Source organism: Bombina bombina, chromosome 5, assembly GCF_027579735.1.
Source record: "Bombina bombina isolate aBomBom1 chromosome 5, aBomBom1.pri, whole genome shotgun sequence".
NCBI lineage: Eukaryota > Metazoa > Chordata > Amphibia > Anura > Bombinatoridae > Bombina > Bombina bombina.
Window position 1 is genome coordinate 812,594,865 of NC_069503.1, and position 19,751 is coordinate 812,614,615.

The 19,751-nt window shown below is 39.5% G+C and overlaps 1 protein-coding gene across 2 annotated transcripts in view; it reads left to right on the forward strand.

Annotated features, from left to right (window-relative positions):
• ANKRD12 (ankyrin repeat domain 12) overlaps nucleotides 1–19,751 on the forward strand; it is a 399,410-nt gene that overhangs the window by 349,266 nt on the left and 30,393 nt on the right. For both annotated transcript variants that reach the window (XM_053714916.1, XM_053714917.1), the window contains one exon: nucleotides 9,884–9,982. In XM_053714916.1, coding sequence (XP_053570891.1) covers nucleotides 9,884–9,982 — 99 coding nt within the window. The remainder of the gene's footprint in view (nucleotides 1–9,883; nucleotides 9,983–19,751) is intronic.

Here is a 19,751-nt window from a genome sequence, read left to right on the forward strand (position 1 = left end):
CTATTCTTTAACATAAGCGTCTGGCGCATGTGCCAGATGTTCAATCTTTTTGTCAGGCCCTGGTCAGAATCAGGCCTGTGTTTTAGTCTGTTGCTCCTCCTTGGAGCCTTAACCTTGTTCTTAAAGATTTGCAACAGACTCCGTTTGAGCCTATGCATTCCATAGATGTTAAGTTGTTATCTTGGAAGGTTTTGTTTCTTATTGCTATCTCTTCTGCTCGGAGAGTTTCGGAACTCTCAGCTTTGCAGTATGATTCGCCTTATCTTTCATGCTGATAAGGCGGTTCTTCGTACTAAATTGGGGTTTTTCCCTAAAGTGGTTTCGGATAGAAATATTAATCAAGAGACTAAAATTCTACCTACAGGCGACTAAGGATTTTCGCCAGTCTTCTGCCCTGTGTGTCTGTTTCTCAGAAAAGCGTAAAGGTCAAAAGGCTACTGCTACGTCTCTTTCCCTCGGGTTGAGAAGTATTATTCGTTTTGCTTACGAGCCTGCTGGTCAGCAGCCTCCTGAGAGAATTACAGCTCATTCCACTAGGGCTGTTTCCTCTTCTTGGGCTTTCAAAAATGAAACTTCTGTGGAACAGATTTGCAAGGCTGCAACCTGGTCCTCTCTGCATACTTTTTCCAAATTTTCGAAATTCGATACTTTTGCCTCGGCTAAGGCCTCTTTTGGCAGAAAGGTTCTTCAAGCGGTGGTGCCTTCTGTTTAGGTCTGCCTGTCTTGTTCTCCCTCCCTATTCATTTCGTGTCCTCTTGCTTGGGTATTGGTTCCCCCTAGTAATTGGAATGCCGTTGTGGACTCTCCATATCTTAAGAAAGAAAACAAAATGTATGCTTACCTAAGGATGGAGAGTCCACGACCCCACCCTTTATTAAGACCGTTTTGACTAAACCTCAGGCACCTCTACACCTTTGTGTTATTCCTTTTCCATTTCCCTTCGGTCGAATGACTGGGGATTATAGGTAGGGGAGTGACACTTAACAGCTTTGCTGTGGTGCTCTTTGCCTCCTCCTGCTGGCCAGAAGTGATATTCCCACTAGTAATTGGAATGACGTGGACTCTCCATATCCGGAAAGAAGAAAAAAAAATATCAGGTAAGCATAAATTTTGTTTTTTAAAGGTTTTATACTGGATTTTTTATATCAGTATCTGTGCATATTCTTCTTTATATAGTAATGGCTATTACATGCTGTTATATGAAAATTGGTGTATACTGTCCCTTTAATCTAGAAAAAAAAAAGCTTGTTATATTTATTTGATCATGGTTATAAATAAACTGTTTTAGAGTGTTTAGTGTCCCTTTTTAAAGTTTAAAAAATATACAAAAATTATATAAAACTATTTTTCTTTACAATATTATTTTTTTAGGTTTTTGGGAAAAAAAAGTATGCAATATATGCTAACTTTGCAGTATCTTTGACATTAGAAGATGTAGCATACCCGTATGAGAACACAGAAAGGACATAGCAATAGGTTCCATATAATATTTCTGAGCTATAGATATATATATATATACACGTGTGTGTGTATTAGTCATGGTCAGCTGATTGATTCGTGTGTAAGCCAAAAATTATGTAAGCTTCAGTTTTCAAGACAATCCTGAATTTTTTTTATTATAAACTATATAAATACATTTTTGCATGGTGCAGGCTTTTAGAAATAGCACTATCTACTACTACTTTAACTTTATTTAATGTCAAGGTCTGCAGCCTGAAGACATTCCCCTTAGGAAATATTGGGCAAATGTTTGTTTGTTTTTTTGTTAACAAATTCTAACAAATAGGCGACATTTGGGCTACACTGAATGCTAAAAAAGATCTGGTCAGATACCCAGCTGTTAAGTGATAGCTATGACAGTGACAGGCAGCTGATAGAATCATAAGCATTAGTGGGAAGGAATGTCCTCTGTCTACAGAATACATTGAAAATTGTGAGACCCCTCTTTAAATGGTGACCCGTTGTTATTGCTATTCCAAATACTAGCAGCTAGAGGATAAATACTTCACGGGATTGTCATGTGATCTTCATATGATTACAGAGAGGGAACCCCTAAACTTGTTTTTGTTGATTGTATAAGGATTAATAGAACCTGAACTCCCTAAATACATAGTATGGGTATGTGTAATAAATAATTTACATTTCTCTTGTAAGGTGTATCCAGTCCACGGATCATCCATTACTTGTGGGATATTCTCCTTCCCAACAGGAAGTTGCAAGAGGATCACCCACAGCAGAGCTGCTATATAGCTCCTCCCCTAACTGCCATACCTAGTCATTCTCTTGCAAACTCTCAACATAGCTGGAGGTAGTAAGAGGAAAGTGGTGTAATATAGTTAGTTTTTTCTTCAATCAAAAGTTTATTGTTTTTAAATGGTACCGGAGTTGTACTATTTTATCTCGGGCAGCATTTAGAAGAAGAATCTGCCTGCATTTTTCTATAATCTTAGCAGAAGTAACTAAGATCCACTGCTGTTCTCACATATGTCTGAGGAGTGAGGTAACTTCAGAGGGAGAATGGCGTGCAGGGTATCCTGCAATAAGGTATGTGCAGTTTAAATTTGTCTAGGGATGGAATTTGCTAGAAAAAAGCTGCTGATACCGGATTAATGTAAGTTAAGCCTAAATACAGTGATTTAATAGCGACTAGTATCAGGCTTGCTATCAGAGGTATATACTCTGATTAATGTGCAATATAAAACGTTTGCTGGCATGTTTAATCGTTTTTATATATGCTTTGGTGATAAAACTTATTGGGGCCTAGTTTTTTCCACATGGCTGGCTTGATTTTTGCCTAGAAACAGTTTCCTGGAGCTTTCCACTGTTGTAATATGAGTGGGAGGGGCCTATTTTAGCGCTTTTTTGCGCAGTTAAAATTACAGACAGAGACATTCAGCTTCCCTCAGCAGTCCCCTGCATGCTTTAGGACATCTCTGAAGGGCTCAAAAGGCTTCAAAAGTCATAGTTTAACTGCCTTTTTTCACTGCTATTTCAAATTTTAGCAAAATTTGTTTCCCTTAAAGGCACAGTAACGTTTTTTATATAGCTTGTTGCTTCTTCTGAGGCTATTTTTGGGAGAAAGGTTTTGCAAGCCGTGGTGCCTTCCATTTAGGTGACCTGATTTGCTCCCTCCCTTCATCCGTGTCCTAAAGCTTTGGTATTGGTTCCCACAAGTAAGGATGACGCCGTGGACCGGACACACCTATGTTGGAGAAAACAGAATTTATGTTTACCTGATAAATTACTTTCTCCAACGGTGTGTCCGGTCCACGGCCCGCCCTGGTTTTTTAATCAGGTCTGATAATTTATTTTCTTTAACTACAGTCACCACGGTATCATATGATTTCTCCTATGCAAATATTCCTCCTTTACGTCGGTCGAATGACTGGGGAAGGCGGAGCCTAGGAGGGATCATGTGACCAGCTTTGCTGGGCTCTTTGCCATTTCCTGTTGGGGAAGAGAATATCCCACAAGTAAGGATGACGCCGTGGACCGGACACACCGTTGGAGAAAGTAATTTATCAGGTAAACATAAATTCTGTTTTTCAGACAGTCAGTTTCATATTTGGGATAATGCATTTGAATCAATCATTTTTTCTTACCTTAAAAAATTTGACTTTTTCCCTGTGGGCTGTTAGGCTCGCGGGGGCTGAAAATGCTTCATTTTATTGCGTCATTCTTGGCGCGGACTTTTTTGGCGCAAAATTTTTTTCTGTTTCCCGCGTCATACGTGTCGCCGGAAGTTGCGTCATTTTTGACGTTCTTTTGCGTCAAAAGTGTCGGTGTTCCGGATGTGGCGTCATTTTTGGCGCCAAATAATGTGGGCGTCTTATTTGGCGCTAAAAAAATATGGGCGTCACTTTTGTCTCCACATTATTTAAGTCTCATTATTTATTGCTTCTGGTTGCTAGAAGCTTGTTCACTGGTATTTTTTTCCCATTCCTGAAACTGTCATTTAAGGAATTTGATCAATTTTGCTTTATATGTTGTTTTTTCTATTACATATCGCAAGATGTTCCACGTTGCAACTGAGTCAGAAGATACTTCAGGAAAATCGCTGCCCTGTGCTGGAGCTACCAAAGCTAAGTGTATCACTTTTGGTATATGTTCCTTCAGCTGTTGTTTGTATTAAATGTTATGACAAACTTGTTAATGCAGATAAAATTTCCTTTAGTACTGTTACATTACCTGTTGCTGTTCCGTCAACATCTAATACTCAGAGTGTTCCTGATAACATAAGAGATTTTGTTTCTAAATCCATTAAGAAGGCTATGTCTGTTATTTTCTCCTTCTAGTATACATAAAAGTCTTTTAAAACTTCTCTTTTTTTCAGATGAATTTTTTAATGAACATCATCATTCTGATACTGATAATGGTTCTTCTGGTTCAGAGGTTTCTGTCTCAGAGGTTGATGCTGATAAATCTTTGTATTTGTTCAAAATGGAATTTATTCTTTCTTTTTTTAAAGAAGTATTAATTGCATTAGAAATAGAGGATTCTGGTCCTCTTGATACTAAAACTAAACGTTTAAATAAGGTTTTTAAATCTCCTGTAGTTATTCCAGAAGTGTTTCCTGTCCCTGATGCTATTTCTGAAGTAATTTCCAGGGAATGGAATAATTTGGGTAATTCATTTACTCCTTCTAAACGTTTTAAGCAATTATATCCTGTGCCATCTGACAGATTAGAGTTTGGGACAAAATCCCCCCAAAAAAAAGGTTAATGGGGCTGTCTCTACTCCTGCTATATTTTTAGCGGATGTTGCTGCAGCTTCAACTTTTTGGTTAGAAGCTTTAGCACAAGTAACAGATCATAATTCTCATAGCATTATTATTCTTATAACATGCTAATTATTTTATTTGTGAGGCCATCTTTGATATCATTAGAGTTGATGTCAGGTATATGTCTCTAACTATTTTAGCTAGAAGAGCTTTATGGCTTAAAACTTGGAATGCTGATATGTCTTCTAAGTCATCTTTGCTAACCCTTTCTTTCCAGGGTAATAAATTATTCGGTTCTCAGTTGGATTCTTTTATCTCAACTGTTACTGGAAGGAAGGGAACTTTTTTACCACAGGATAAAAAATATGAGTTAAATTTAGGTCTAATAATTGTTTTCGTTCCTTTCATCACAACAAGGAACAAAAGCCTGATCCTTCATCCTCAGGAGCGGTATCAGTTTGGAAACCTTCTTCACTTTGGAATATATCCAAGCCTTATAGAAACCCAAAGCCAGCTCCTAAGTCCCCATGAAGGTGCGGCCCTCATTCCAGCTCAGCTGGTATGAGGCAGTTTACGTTCTTTTCAAAGAAATTTGGATCAATTCCGTTCACAATCTCTGGTTTCAGAACATTGTTTCAGAAGGGTACAGAATTGGCTTCAAGTTAAGGCCTCCTGCAAAGAGATTTTTTTCTTTCCCATGTCCCAGTAAACCCACCAAAGGCTCAAGCATTTCTGAAATGTGTTTCAGATCTAGAGTTGGCTGGAGTAATTATGCCAGTTCCAGTTCTGGAACAGGGGCTGGGGTTTTATTTTATCTCTTCATTGTACCAAAGAAGGTCAATTCCTTCAGATCAGTTCCGGATCTATCAATATTGAATCGTTATGTAAGGATACCAACATTCAAGATGGTAGCTGTAAGGACTATCCTGCCTTTTGTTCAGCAAAGGCATTATATGTCTACAATAGATTTACAGGATGCATATCTGCATATTCAGATTCATCCAGATCACTTTTTGTTTCTGAGATTCTCTTTTTTAGACAAGCATTACCAGTTTTGTGGCTCTACCCTTTGGCTTAGCATCAGCTCCAAGAATTTTTACAAAGGTTCTCGTGCCCTTCTGTCTGTATTCAGAGAACAGGGTATTGGTATTTCCTTATTTGGACGATATCTTGGTACTTGCTCAGTCTTCACATTTAACAGAATCTCATACGAATCGACTTGTGTTGTTTCTTCAAGATCATGGTTGGAGGATCAATTTACCAAAAAGTTCATTGATTCCTCAGACAAGGGTAACCTTTTTAGGTTTCCAGGTAGATTCAGTGTCTATGACTCTGTCTTTGTCAGACAAGAGAAGTATAACATTGATATCAGCTTGTCAAAACCTTCAGTCTCAATCATTCCCTTTGGTAGCCTTATGCATGGAAATTTTAGGTCTTATGACTGCTGCATCGGACGCAACGTGATCTCCTTTGCTCATTTTCACATGCGATCTCTTCAGCTCTGTATGCTGAACCAATGGTGCAGGGATTACACAAAGATATCTCAATTAATATCTTTAAAACCGATTGTACGACACTCTCTGACGTGGTGGACAGATCACCATCGTTTTGTTCAGGGGGCTTCTTTTGTTCTTCCGACCTGGACTGTAATTTCAACAGATGCAAGTCTTACAGGTTGGGGAGCTGTGTGGGGGTCTCTGACGGCACAAGGGGTTTGGGAATCTCAGGAGGTGAGATTACCGATCAATATTTTGGAACTCCGTGCAATTTTCAGAGCTCTTCAGTCTTGGCCTCTTCTGAAGAGAGAGTCGTTCATTTGTTTTCAGACAGACAATGTCACAACTGTGGCATACATCAATCATCAAGGAGGGACTCACAGTCCTCTGGCTATGAAAGAAGTATCTCGAATTCTGGTTTGGGCGGAATCCAGCTCCTGTCTAATCTCTGCGGTTCATTTCCCAGGTATAGACAATTAGGAAGCGGATTATCTCAGTCGTCAAACGTTGTATCCGGGCGAATGGTCTCTTCACCCAGAGGTATTTCTTCAGATTGTTCAAATGTGGGAACTTCCAGAAATAGATCTGATGGTTTCTCATCTAAACAAGAAACTTCCCAGGTATCTGTTCAGACCCCGGGATCCTCAGGCGGAGGCAGTGAATGCATTATCACTTCCTTGGAAGTATCATCCTGCCTATATCTCTCCACCTCTAGTTCTTCTTCTAAGAGTAATCTCCAAGATTCTGAAGGAATGCTCGTTTGTTCTGCTGGTAGCTCCAGCATGGACGGATTCTTTTTTCGGATGGCCTCTTGCCAACCGTGGGCTCTTCCGTTAAGACCAGACCTTCTGTCGCAAGGTCCTTTTTTCCATCAGGATCTCAAATCTTTAAATTTAAGGGTATGGAGATTGAACGCTTGATTCTTGGTCAAAGAGGTTTCTCTGACTCTGTGATTAATACTATGTTACAGGCTCGTAAATCTGTATCTAGAGAGATATATTATAGAGTCTGGAAGACTTTTATATTTCTTAGTGTCTTCTCATCATTTTTCTTGGCATTCTTTTAGAATTCCGAGAATTTTTTTTACAGTTTCTTCAGGATGGTTTAGATAAAGGTTTGTCCGCAAGTTCCTTGACAGGACAAATCTCTGCCCTTTCTGTTCTTTTTCACAGAAAGATTGCTAATCTTCCTGATATTCTTTGTTTTGTACAAGACTTGGTTCGTATAAAACCTGTCATTCAGTCAATTTCTCCTCCTTGGAGTTTGAATTTGGTTCTGGGGGCTCTTCTAGCTCCTCCTTTTGAATCCATGCATTCATTTGGACATTAAACTTCTTTCTTGGAAAGTTTTGTTTCTTTTGGCCATCTCTTCTGCCAGAAGAGTCTCTGAATTATCTGCTCTTTCTTGTGAGTCTCCTTTTCTGATTTTTCATCAGGATAAGGCGGTGTTGCGAACTTCTTTTGAATTTTTTCCTAAGGTTGTGTATTCTAACAACATTAGTAGAGAAATTGTGGTTCCTTCATTATGTCCTAATCCTAAGAATTCTAAGGAGAAATCTGTGCATTCTTTGGATGTTGTTAGAGCTTTGTATTATTATGTTGAAGCTACTAAGTCTTTCCGAAAGAGTTCTAGTCTATTTTTCATCTTTTCTGGTTCTAGAAAAAGCCAGAAAGCTTCTGCCATTTCTTTGGCATCTTGGTTGAAATCTTTAATTCATCATGCCTATGTCGAGTCGGGTAAAACTCCGCCTCAAAGGATTACAGCTCATTCTACTAGGTCAGTTTCTACTTCCTGGGCGTTTAGGAATGAAGCTTCGGTTGATCAGATTTGCAAAGCAGCAACTTGGTCCTCTTTGCATACTTTTACTAAATTCTACCATTTTGATGTGTTTTCTTCTTCTGAAGCAGTTTTTGGTAGAAAAGTACTTCAGGCAGCGGTTTCAGTTTGAATCTTCTGCTTATGTTTTCATTAAACTTTATTTTGGGTGTGGATTATTTTCAGCAGGAATTGGCTGTCTTTATTTTATCCCTCCCTCTCTAGTGACTCTTGCGTGGAAAGATCCACATCTTGGGTAGTCATTATCCCATACGTCACTAGCTCATGGACTCTTGCTAATTACATGAAAGAAAACATAATTTATGTAAGAACTTACCTGATAAATTAATTTCTTTCATATTGGCAAGAGTCCATGAGGCCCACCCTTTTTGTGGTGGTTATGATTTTTTTGTATAAAGCACAATTATTCCAATTCCTTATTTTATATGCTTTCGCACTTTTTTCTTATCACCCCACTTCTTGGCTATTCGTTAAACTGATTTGTGGGTGTGGTGAGGGGTGTATTTATAGGCATTTTAAGGTTTGGGAAACTTTGCCCCTCCTGGTAGGAATGTATATCCCATACGTCACTAGCTCATGGACTCTTGCTAATATGAAAGAAATGAATTTATCAGGTAAGTTCTTACATAAATTATGTTTTTTGGGAGAAAGGTTCTACAGGCAGTGGTTCCTTCCATCTAAGCCTGCCTTGTCCCTCCCTTCATCCGTGTACTTTAGCTTTGGTATTGGTATCCCACAAGTAATGGATGATCCGTGGACTGGATACACCTTACAAGAGAAAACATAATTTATGCTTACCTGATAAATTTATTTCTCTTGTGGTGTATCCAGTCCACGGCCCGCCCTGTCTTTTTAAGGCAGGTCTAAATTTTAAGTTAAACTACAGTCACCACTGCACCCTATGGTTTCTCCTTTCTCGGCTTGTTTCGGTCGAATGACTGGATATGGCAGTTAGGGGAGGAGCTATATAGCAGCTCTGCTGTGGGTGATCCTCTTGCAACTTCCTGTTGGGAAGGAGAATATCCCACAAGTAATGGATGATCCGTGGACTGGATACACCACAAGAGAAATAAATTTATCAGGTAAGCATAAATTATGTTTTTATTGAAGAGAACCAGATAACAGGACGATTTATGAACATATTTTTTTTCTGTGCTAAAAGAGTTTACTCAGGGATAAGAGCATACCGTTCTGAAATCATAAGAAAATACGGCGACCCAGGAAGCGCATAGCCTAAATGTTTACATCATGCTACTAACAACTTTCAATTTGTTTACAAACATCTGTACATAAATTTGTTCCCTGGCTCCTAAAAATGAGTGGCTGGTATGTCCATGTTCTGGCTGACCCCTGTTTCCACTGTTAATATATACTTAATAGTATGCCGTTAGATATTTTATTCATTTTCTATATACAGTATATATAGCGCAAGATGCAGAATTATTTATATTGCTAAATGCAAATGTATATTATAATTTTAAAGTTATTTTTATTGGATTACATTATATAGATTTTTAAATGTTAAATTTGGGGGGGGGGTTAATTCACTCTTAATCCATACACTTGACATTTTTATTTATTCATTTATTTTGGGGAAAATGAAAGGAATATAGTGAAAATGCATGTGTGGGGAAAAAAACATGATTGGTGCAGATGACAACAGTCTGTGCACTGCTTTTGCACCAGTTTGTCTCAGCAATGAAGGGTCAGCTTGAAATATTTTTGCGATAAATTAAAGTCACAGACAAACAATAGAAATTCAAAATAGCAGTAAGACTGTAAAATGATGTTGTTAAATCAAAGTTGTTTTTTCTTTCTTTTTTTCCCTCAGATTACACCTCCTCCTTCCCTTTCAGAACCCCTCAAGGAGCTTTTTAGACAGCAAGAAGTTGTACGAATGAAACTCCGTTTACAGCACAGCATTGAAAGGGTAAATTTTCATTGTGCCATATTCAGAATAACAAATCTGTACATGCTTCAATTTGATAGAGCATATGTAACTTTAATACCCTCTAGAGGGGAAAAATACATAGTAGAAATACTGATTGGAAGCAGCAGAGCACAGTTGGTCCCAAGTGGAAACTTCCTCTGATCCATTCAGCAGTTCTAGCCACAAAGCTGAGTCTTACGACTAGCGTTGCTGATTGGATCAGCAACAGTTTCCACTCTGGACCAGCAGGTCTCACGTGGTACTTCTACTATGTGTTGAACCCCTTTTGTAGGGGTTAACTGCCTAGCATTAAAGGCTCACTTGTCTAAAAATACATGCTCAAGTGACTTAGTGCATATAATTTGTCAACTGTAATGGTCTTTTAACATGTAATTATTTCATCAGATGGTGAGAGTCCACGAGTCATCAAGTGTGCTGGGAGGAGGCAAGAGACACACCAGACCTATATATTCCTCCTACTTCCCATGATTCTCAGTCAATTTCTTTCACCTTTTTGATGAGCTTTCAGCTTTGCCATGCAAATCGTATTATCTGATTATTCTCTTGTAAGGTGTATCCAGTCCACGGGTCATCATCCATTACTTGTGGGATATTCTCATTCCCAACAGGAAGTTGCAAGAGGACACACACAGCAGAGCCGTTATATAGCTCCTCCCCTAACTGCCATATCCAGTCATTTTCTTGCAACTCTCAACACGCATGGAGGTAGTAAGAGAGAGTGGTGAAATATAGTTAGTTTTTTATCTTCAATCAAAAGTTTATTTTAAATGGTACCGGAGTTGTACTATTTTATCCCAGGCAGTAAATAGAAGAAGAATCTGCCTGAGTTTTCTATGATCTTAGCAGGTTGTAACTAAGATCCATTGCTGTTCTCACATATGACTGAGGAGAGAGGTAACTTCAGTGGGAGAATGGCGTGCAGGTTTCTCTGCTATGAGCTATGTGCAGTTACAATTTTTTCTAGATATGGAAAATGCTAGAAAATGCTGCTGATACCGGATTAATGTAAGTTAAGCCTGAATACAGTGATTTAATAGCGACTGGTATCATGCTTACTCTCAGGGGTAATACCCTTATAAAATTGCAATATAAAACGTTTGCTGGCATGTTTAATCGTTTTTATATATGCTTTGGTGATAAAACTTTATTGGGGCCTAGTTTTTTCCACATGGCTGGCTTAAATTTTGCCTAGAAACAGTTTCCTGAGGCTTTCCACTGTTGTAGTATGAGTGGGAGGGGCCTATTTTAGCACTTTTTTGCGCAGTTAAAATTACAGACTGAGACATCCAGCTTCCCTCAGCAGTCCCCTGAATGCTATAGGACATCTCTAAAGGGCTCAAAGGCTTTCCATAGTCGTTTATTGAGGAAGGTAGGGCCACAGCAGAGCTGTGGCAGTTTGTTGTGACTGTTAAAAAACGTCTATCGTTTTTTTTGATCCGTTTTTTGAACTAAGGGGTTAATCATCCATTTGCAAGTGGGTGCAATGCTCTGTTAGCTTATTACATACACTGTAAAAATTTTGTTTGATTTACTGCCTTTTTTCACTGTTTTTCAAATTTTGACAAAATTTGTTTCTCTTAAAGGCACAGTACCGTTTTTTATATTTGCTTGTTAACTTGATTTAAAGTGTTTTCCAAGCTTGCTAGTCTCATTGCTAGTCTGTACAAACATGTCTGACATAGAGGAAACTCCTTGTTCATTATGTTTAAAAGCCATGGTGGAACCCCCTCTTAGAATGTGTACCAAATGTACTGATTTCACTTTAAGCAATAAAGATCATATTTTGTCTTTAAAAAATTTATCACCAGAGGAATCTGACGAGGGGGAAGTTATGCCGACTAACTCTCCCCATGTGTCAGATCCTTTGACTCACGCTCAAGGGACTCACGATCAAATGGCGCCAAGTACATCTAGGGCGCCCATAGCGATTACTTTACCAGACATGGCGGCAGTCATGGATAATACACTGTCAGCGGTATTAGCCAGACTACCTGAATTTAGAGGTAAGCGAGATAGCTCTGGGGTTAGACAAAATGCCGAGCATACTGACGCTTTAAGAACCATGTCTGATACTGCCTCACAATATGCAGAAGCTGAGGAAGGAGAGCTTCAGTCTGTGGGTGATGTTTCTGACTCAGGAAAGATGCCTGATTCTGATATTTCTACATTTAAATTTAAGCTTGAACACAAGGAATGGGATAGACCAGGTGTGCCGTTCTCTCCCCCTCCTATTTTTAGAAAAATGTTTCCAATAGACGCCACCACACGGGACTTATGGCAGACAGTTCCTAAGGTGGAGGGAGCCGTTTCTACTCTAGCAAAGCGTACTACTATCCCTGTCGAGGACAGTTGTGCTTTCTTAGATCCAATGGATAAAAAGTTAGAGGGTTACCTTAAGAAAATGTTTATTCAACAAGGTTTTATCCTGCAGCCCCTTGCATGCATTGCTCCTGTCACTGCTGCTGCGGCGTTCTGGTTTGAGTCTCTGGAAGAGGCTTTACAGGTAGCGACTCCATTGGATGACATACTTGGCAAGCTTAGAGCACTTAAGCTAGCCAATTCTTTTGTTTCTGATGCCATTGTTCATTTGACTAAACTAGCGGCTAAGAATTCTGGTTTTGCTATACAGGCGCGCAGGGCGCTATGGCTTAAATCATGGTCAGCTGATGTGACTTCAAAATCTAAGCTACTTAACATTCCCTTCAAGGGGCAGACCCTATTCGGGCCTGGTTTGAAGGAGATTATTGCTGATATCACTGGAGGAAAAGGTCATGCCCTTCCTCAGGACAGGTCCAAATCAAGGGCCAAAAAGTCTAATTTTCGTGCCTTTCGAAACTTCAAGGCAGGTGCGGCATCAACTTCCTCTAATGCAAAACAAGAGGGAACTTTTGCTCAGTCCAAGACGGTCTGGAGACCAAACCAGACCTGGAACAAAGGTAAGCAGGCCAAAAAGTCTGCTGCTGCCTCTAAGACAGCATGAAGGAACGGCCCCCTATCCGGTAACGGATCTAGTAGGGGGCAGACTTTCACTCTTCGCCCAGGCGTGGGCAAGAGATGTCCAGGATACCTGGGCGTTGGAAATTATATCCCAGGGATATCTTCTGGACTTCAAAGCTTCCCCCCCAAAAGGGAGATTTCACCTTTCACAATTATCTGCAAACCAGATAAAGAGAGACGCATTCTTACACTGTGTACGAGACCTCCTAGTTATGGGAGTGATCCATCCAGTTCCAAAGGAGGAACAGGGACAGGGTTTTTACTCAAATCTGTTTGTGGTTCCCAAAAAAGAGGGAACCTTCAGACCAATTTTGGATCTAAAGATCTTAAACAAATTCCTCAGAGTTCCATCATTCAAGATGGAAACTATTCGTACCATCCTACCTATGATCCAGGAGGGTCAATATATGACTACAATGGATTTAAAGGATGCTTATCTTCACATTTCCATACACAAAGAAGATCATCATCGGTTTCTCAGGTTTGCCTTTCTAGACAGGCATTACCAGTTTGTAGCTCTTCCCTTTGGATTAGCTACAGCCCCAAGAATCTTTACGAAGGTTCTAGGGTCGCTTCTGGCGGTCCTAAGGCCGCGGGGCAAAGCAGTGGCCCCTTATTTAGACGACATCCTGATACAGGCGTCAAACTTCCAAATTGCCAAGTCTCATACGGACGTAGTACTGGCATTTCTGAGATCGCATGGGTGGAAAGTGAACGAGGAAAAGAGTTCTCTATCCCCACTCACAAGAGTTTCCTTCCTAGGGACTCTGATAGATTCTGTAGAAATGAAAATTTACCTGACGGAGTCCAGGTTATCAAAGCTTTTAAATTCCTGCCGTGTTCTTCATTCCGTTCCGCGCCCTTCGGTGGCTCAGTGCATGGAAGTAATCGGCTTAATGGTAGCGGCAATGGACATAGTGCCGTTTTGCACGCCTACATCTCAGAACGCTGCAACTATGCATGCTCAGTCAGTGGAACAGGGATTACACAGATTTGTCCCCTCTACTAAATCTGGATCAAGAGACCAGGGATTCTCTTCTCTGGTGGCTATCTCGGGTCCATCTGTCCAAGGGTATGACCTTTCGCAGGCCAGATTGGACAATTGTAACAACAGATGCCAGCCTTCTAGGTTGGGGTGCAGTCTGGAACTCCCTGAAGGCTCAGGGATCGTGGACTCAGGAGGAGACACTCCTTCCAATAAATATTCTGGAACTGAGAGCGATATTCAATGCTGTTCAGGCTTGGCCTCAGTTAGCAACTCTGAGGTACATCAGATTTCAGTCGGACAACATCACGACTGTGGCTTACATCAACCATCAAGGGGGAACAAGAAGTTCCCTATCGATGTTAGAAGTCTCAAAGATAATTCGCTGGGCAGAGACTCACTCTTGCCACCTATCAGCTATCCATATCCCAGGTGTAGAGAACTGGGAGGCGGATTTTCTAAGTCGTCAGACTTTTCATCCGGGAGAGTGGGAACTCCATCCGGAGGTGTTTGCACAATTGATTCATCGTTGGGGCAAACCAGAACTGGATCTCATGGCGTCTCGCCAGAACGCCAAACTTCCTTGTTACGGATCCAGGTCCAGGGATGCTCTAGCAGCACCCTGGTCTTTCAACCTGGCTTATGTGTTTCCACCGTTTCCTCTGCTCCCTCGACTGATTGCCAAGGTCTAGTAGGAGAGAGCATCAGTGATTTTGATAGCGCCTGCGTGGCCACACAGGACCTGGTATGCAGATCTGGTGGACATGTCATCCTTTCCACCATGGACTCTGCCTCTGAGACAGGACCTTCTACTTCAGGGTCCTTTCAACCATCCAAATCTAATTTCTCTGAGACTGACTGCCTGGAGATTGAACGCTTGATTTTATCAAAGCGTGGCTTCTCCGAGTCAGTCATTGATACCTTAATACAGGCACGAAAGCCTGTCACCAGGAAAATTTACCATAAAATATGGCGTACATATCTTTATTGGTGTGAATCCAAGAGTTACTCATGGAGTAAGGTCAGGATTCCCAGGATATTATCTTTTCTCCAAGATGGTTTGGATAAAGGATTGTCAGCTAGTTCCTTGAAAGGACAGATTTCTGCTCTGTCTATTCTTTTGCACAAGCGTCTGGCAGATGTTCCAGACGTTCAGGCATTTTGTCAGGCTTTGGTTAGAATCAAGCCTGTGTTTAAACCTGTTGCTCCCCCATGGAGCTTAAATTTGGTTCTTCAGGTTCTTCAAAGAGTTCCGTTTGAACCTCTTCATGCCATAGATATCAAACTTTTATCTTGGAAAGTTCTGTTTTTAGTAGCTATTTCCTCGGCTCGTAGAGTCTCTGAGTTATCGGCTTTACAATGTGATTCTCCTTATCTGATCTTCCATACGGATAAGGTAGTCCTGCGTACCAAACCTGGGTTTTTACCTAAGGTGGTATCTAACAAGAATATCAATCAAGAGATTGTTGTTCCATTCTTGTGTCCTAATCCTTCTTCAAAGAAGGAACGTCTATTACACAATCTGGACGTGGTTCGTGCTTTAAAGTTTTACTTACAAGCTACTAAAGATTTTCGTCAAACATCTGCTTTGTTTGTTGTCTACTCTGGACAGAGGAGAGGTCAAAAAGGCTTCGGCAACCTCTCTTTCTTTTTGGCTAAGAAGCATAATCCGCTTAGCCTATGAGACTGCTGGCCAGCAGCCTCCTGAAAGGATTACAACTCATTCTACTAGAGCTGTGGCTTCCACTTGGGCCTTTAAAAATGAGGCTTCTGTTGAACAGATTTGCAAGGCGGCAACTTGGTCTTCGCTTCATACTTTTTCAAAATTCTACAAATTTGATACTTTTGCTTCTTCGAAGGCTATTTTTGGGAGAGAGGTTTTACAGGTAGTGGTACCTTCCGTTTAAGTACCTGCCTTGTCCCTCCCTTCATCCGTGTACTTTAGCTTTGGTATTGGTATCCTACAAGTAATGGATGATCCGTGGACTGGATACACCTTACAAGAGAAAACACAATTTATGCTTACCTGATAAATTTATTTCTCTTGTGGTGTATCCAGTCCACGGCCCGCCCTGTCATTTTAAGGCAGGTAATTTTTTCATTTAAACTACAGTCACCACTGCATCCTATGGTTTCTCCTTTCTCTGCGTGTTTTCGGTCGAATGACTGGATATGGCAGTTAGGGGAGGAGCTATATAACAGCTCTGCTGTGGGTGTCCTCTTGCAACTTCCTGTTGGGAATGAGAATATCCCACAAGTAATGGATGATCCGTGGACTGGATACACCACAAGAGAAATAAATTTATCAGGTAAGCATAAATTGTGTTTTAATCAGGATAGGCTGTTCTTCGCACTAGCTATTCCTTCCTAAGCTAGTATTTATAAATACTATTAATCAGTAAATTGTGGTTTCTTTTTTTGTCCAGCTTCTGAGAACTCAAATGAGTGTCTTTCTCTTGTTAAGTGTATCCAGTCCACGGATCATCCATTACTTATGGGATATTCTCCTTCCCAACAGGAAGTTGCAAGAGGATCACCCACAGCAGAGCTGCTATATAGCTCCTCCCCTCACTGCCATACCCAGTCATTCTCTTGCAACTCTCAACTAAGATGGAGGTCGTAAGAGGACTGTGGTGTTTTATACTTAGTTTATTTCTTCAATCAAAAGTTTGTTATTTTTAAATAGTACCGGAGTGTACTGTTTATCTCAGGCAGTATTTGGAAGAAGACTCTGCCTGCGTTTTCTATGATCTTAGCAAACTAAGATCCTTTGCTGTTCTCACATATTCTGAGGAGTGATGTAACTTCAGAGGGGGAATAGCGTGCAGGTTTGCTGCAATAAGGTATGTGCAGTTAAAATATTTTTCTAGGGATGGAATTTGCTAGAAAATGCTGCTGATACCGAAGTAATGTAAGTAAAGCCTTAAATGCAGTGATAGCGACTGGTATCAGGCTTATTAATAGAGATACATACTCTTATAAAAGTGTATTTTAAAACGTTTGCTGGCATGTTTAATCGTTTTTTATATATGTTTGGTGATAAAACTTATTGGGGCCTAGTTTTTTCCACATGGCTGGCATGAATTTTGCCAGGAACAGTTCCTTGAGGCTTTCCACTGTTGTAATATGAGTGGGAGGGGCCTATTTTAGCGCTTTTTCTCGCAGCAAAAATTACAGACACAGACATCCAGCTTCTTCCTGCATGTTCCAGGACTTCTCTGAAGGGCTCAAAAGGCTTCAAAAGTCATATTGAGGGAGGTAAAAAGCCACAGTAGAGCTGTGGCAGTTGTTGTGACTGTTTGAAAAACGTTTTTGTCATTTATTATTCCGTTTTTTGTATTAAGGGGTTAATCATCCATTTGCAAGTGGGTGCAATGCTCTGCTAACTTGTTACATACACTGTAAAAATTTCGTTAGTGTAACTGCCTTTTCTTTCATGTAATTAGCAAGAGTCCATGAGCTAGTGACGTATGGGATATACATTTCTACCAGGAGGGGCAAAGTTTCCCAAACCTTAAAATGCCTATAAATACACCCCTCACCACACCCACAATTCAGTTTTACAAACTTTGCCTCCCGTGGAGGTGGTGAAGTAAGTTTGTGCTAGATTCTACGTTGATATGCGCTTCACAGCAGGCTGGAGCCCGGTTTTCCTCTCAGAGTGCAGTGAATGTCAGAGGGATGTGAAGAGAGTATTGCCTATTTGAATTCAATGGTCTCCTTCTACGGGATCTATTTCATAGGTTCTCTGTTATCGGTCGTAGAGATTCATCTCTTACCTCCCTTTTCAGATCGACGATATACTCTTATATACCATTACCTCTACTGATTCTCGTTTCAGTACTGGTTTGGCTATCTGCTATATGTAGATGAGTGTACTGGGGTAAGTAAGTCTTATTTTTTGTGACACTCTAAGCTATGGTTGGGCACTTTATACGTAAAGTTCTAAATATATTTCTTTAAACTTATATTTGCCATGATTCAGGATAATCAATATTCCTTCTTCAGACTGTCAGTTTCATTATTTGGGAAAATGCATACGAATAAAATATTTTTTCTTACCTTAAAGAAATTTTCTAATTGACTTTTTTCCTTGCGGGCTGTTAGGCTCGCGGGGGCAGAAAATACTTCAATTTATTGCGTCATTCTTGGCGCAAAATTTTGTCATTTCCGGCGCCATAGTTGACGCCGGAAGTTTACACGTGGTTGCGTCATTTTTGACGCATGTGTGTTACAGACGTTTTTTTGCGCCAAAAAGTGTGGGCGTCATACTTGGCGCCAAAAAATGTGGGCGTCATACTTTCCCATTATTTAAGTATCACTTTTTTGTTGCTTCTGGTTGCTAGAGGCTTGTTTGTTTTGCATTTTTCCCCATTCCTGAAACTGTCATTTAAGGAATTTGATAATTTTGCTTTATATGTTGTTTTTTTCTATTACATATTGCAAGATTTTCCATAAATTATTCCTGGATCAGAACATACTGAGGGATTCCTGTTGACTAAGAAGTCCTACCAAAGCTAAGTTCATTTATTTTAAATGTTATGAATCTTTATCTTTAGCTATGGTTTGTAATAAGTTATGATAAACTTTTACATGCAGAATCCATTAGTATTTATGCTTTATGTATTGCTTTTCTTTTTACATCTTATGTACAAGATATACTTAGAAAATGTATAAGAATATTTTTCTGATTCTAGGTTAAGGCTTTTTCTGACTTTGCGCCTTCTATTAAAAATTTTTAGGTCTTTTTCAAACTTCTTTTTGATGAAGTTTCAAATGACCAACAATATACTGAATTATCCTTCTCTGATGATGTTTTTTCTCTTTCAGAACTTTTCTTCATCAGATATTGACACTAACAAATCTACTTTTTTATTTTTTATTAGAGTACATTTGTTTTTTGTTGAAAAGGTGTTGATTATTTTGGATATTGAGGTAACTAGTTCTTTTTCAAAACTAGCTAACATTTTATTTCTGCTTATTTTATCTTCTGTGTCTTCATCGGTTTTTTTTTTCCATTCCTTCATACTAGGGAATGGAATAGGCTGACAATTTTCTTCAAAGGTTTTAAATTATATTCTTTGCCGGCAGTTAAATTCAATTTTGAGGGTTCTCCAATTTAATGGGGCTATCTCTACTCCTGCTAAATTATGCTATTGTTTCTATAGCAAAATAGTATTTATTTTCTTTTTAAATGTTTGTATCCTATTTAAGGAAAAAAATTTATTTTCAGGTACTTTTCTTGGACCTGTAATTTATTTGGATGATGTTGCTTTTGCTCCATTTTTTTCTGTTTACTTTAAAGATCAAGTATCAGATTATGTATTATTTAGCATTGTTAAGGGACAAAGTCTACTGCTCATTTGAGGTTCAGACTGGGTGCTGTTGCATTTGTCTAGTTGTCTTGCATTTTTGTTTATGCAAGTCCGGTGTGTTGGCTGGTCCCTTAACTGGATTAACATGCTAATAATTTTATTTGTTTCTTCATTTTTATTGAATATTTTCACAAATGAGGTTTAATCTATGTCTTTAGCTGTTGTTAGCTAGAAGAAATTTTGTGATTTCTAAAAAATCCTTATTTCTTTTTTTCCAAGATAATCAATTATTTGATTCATATTGGATTCAATTCTTAACTGTTACTCTGGGCTTCAAGATTAAGTTTTTAGACTAAAACTTTAAGCTTATTTTAGTTTGGTTGTTCTTACTAAAGAACAAAATTCTAAATTCTTACCCAAGTAACATGTTTTTATTTAGAAGTTTTTTTGG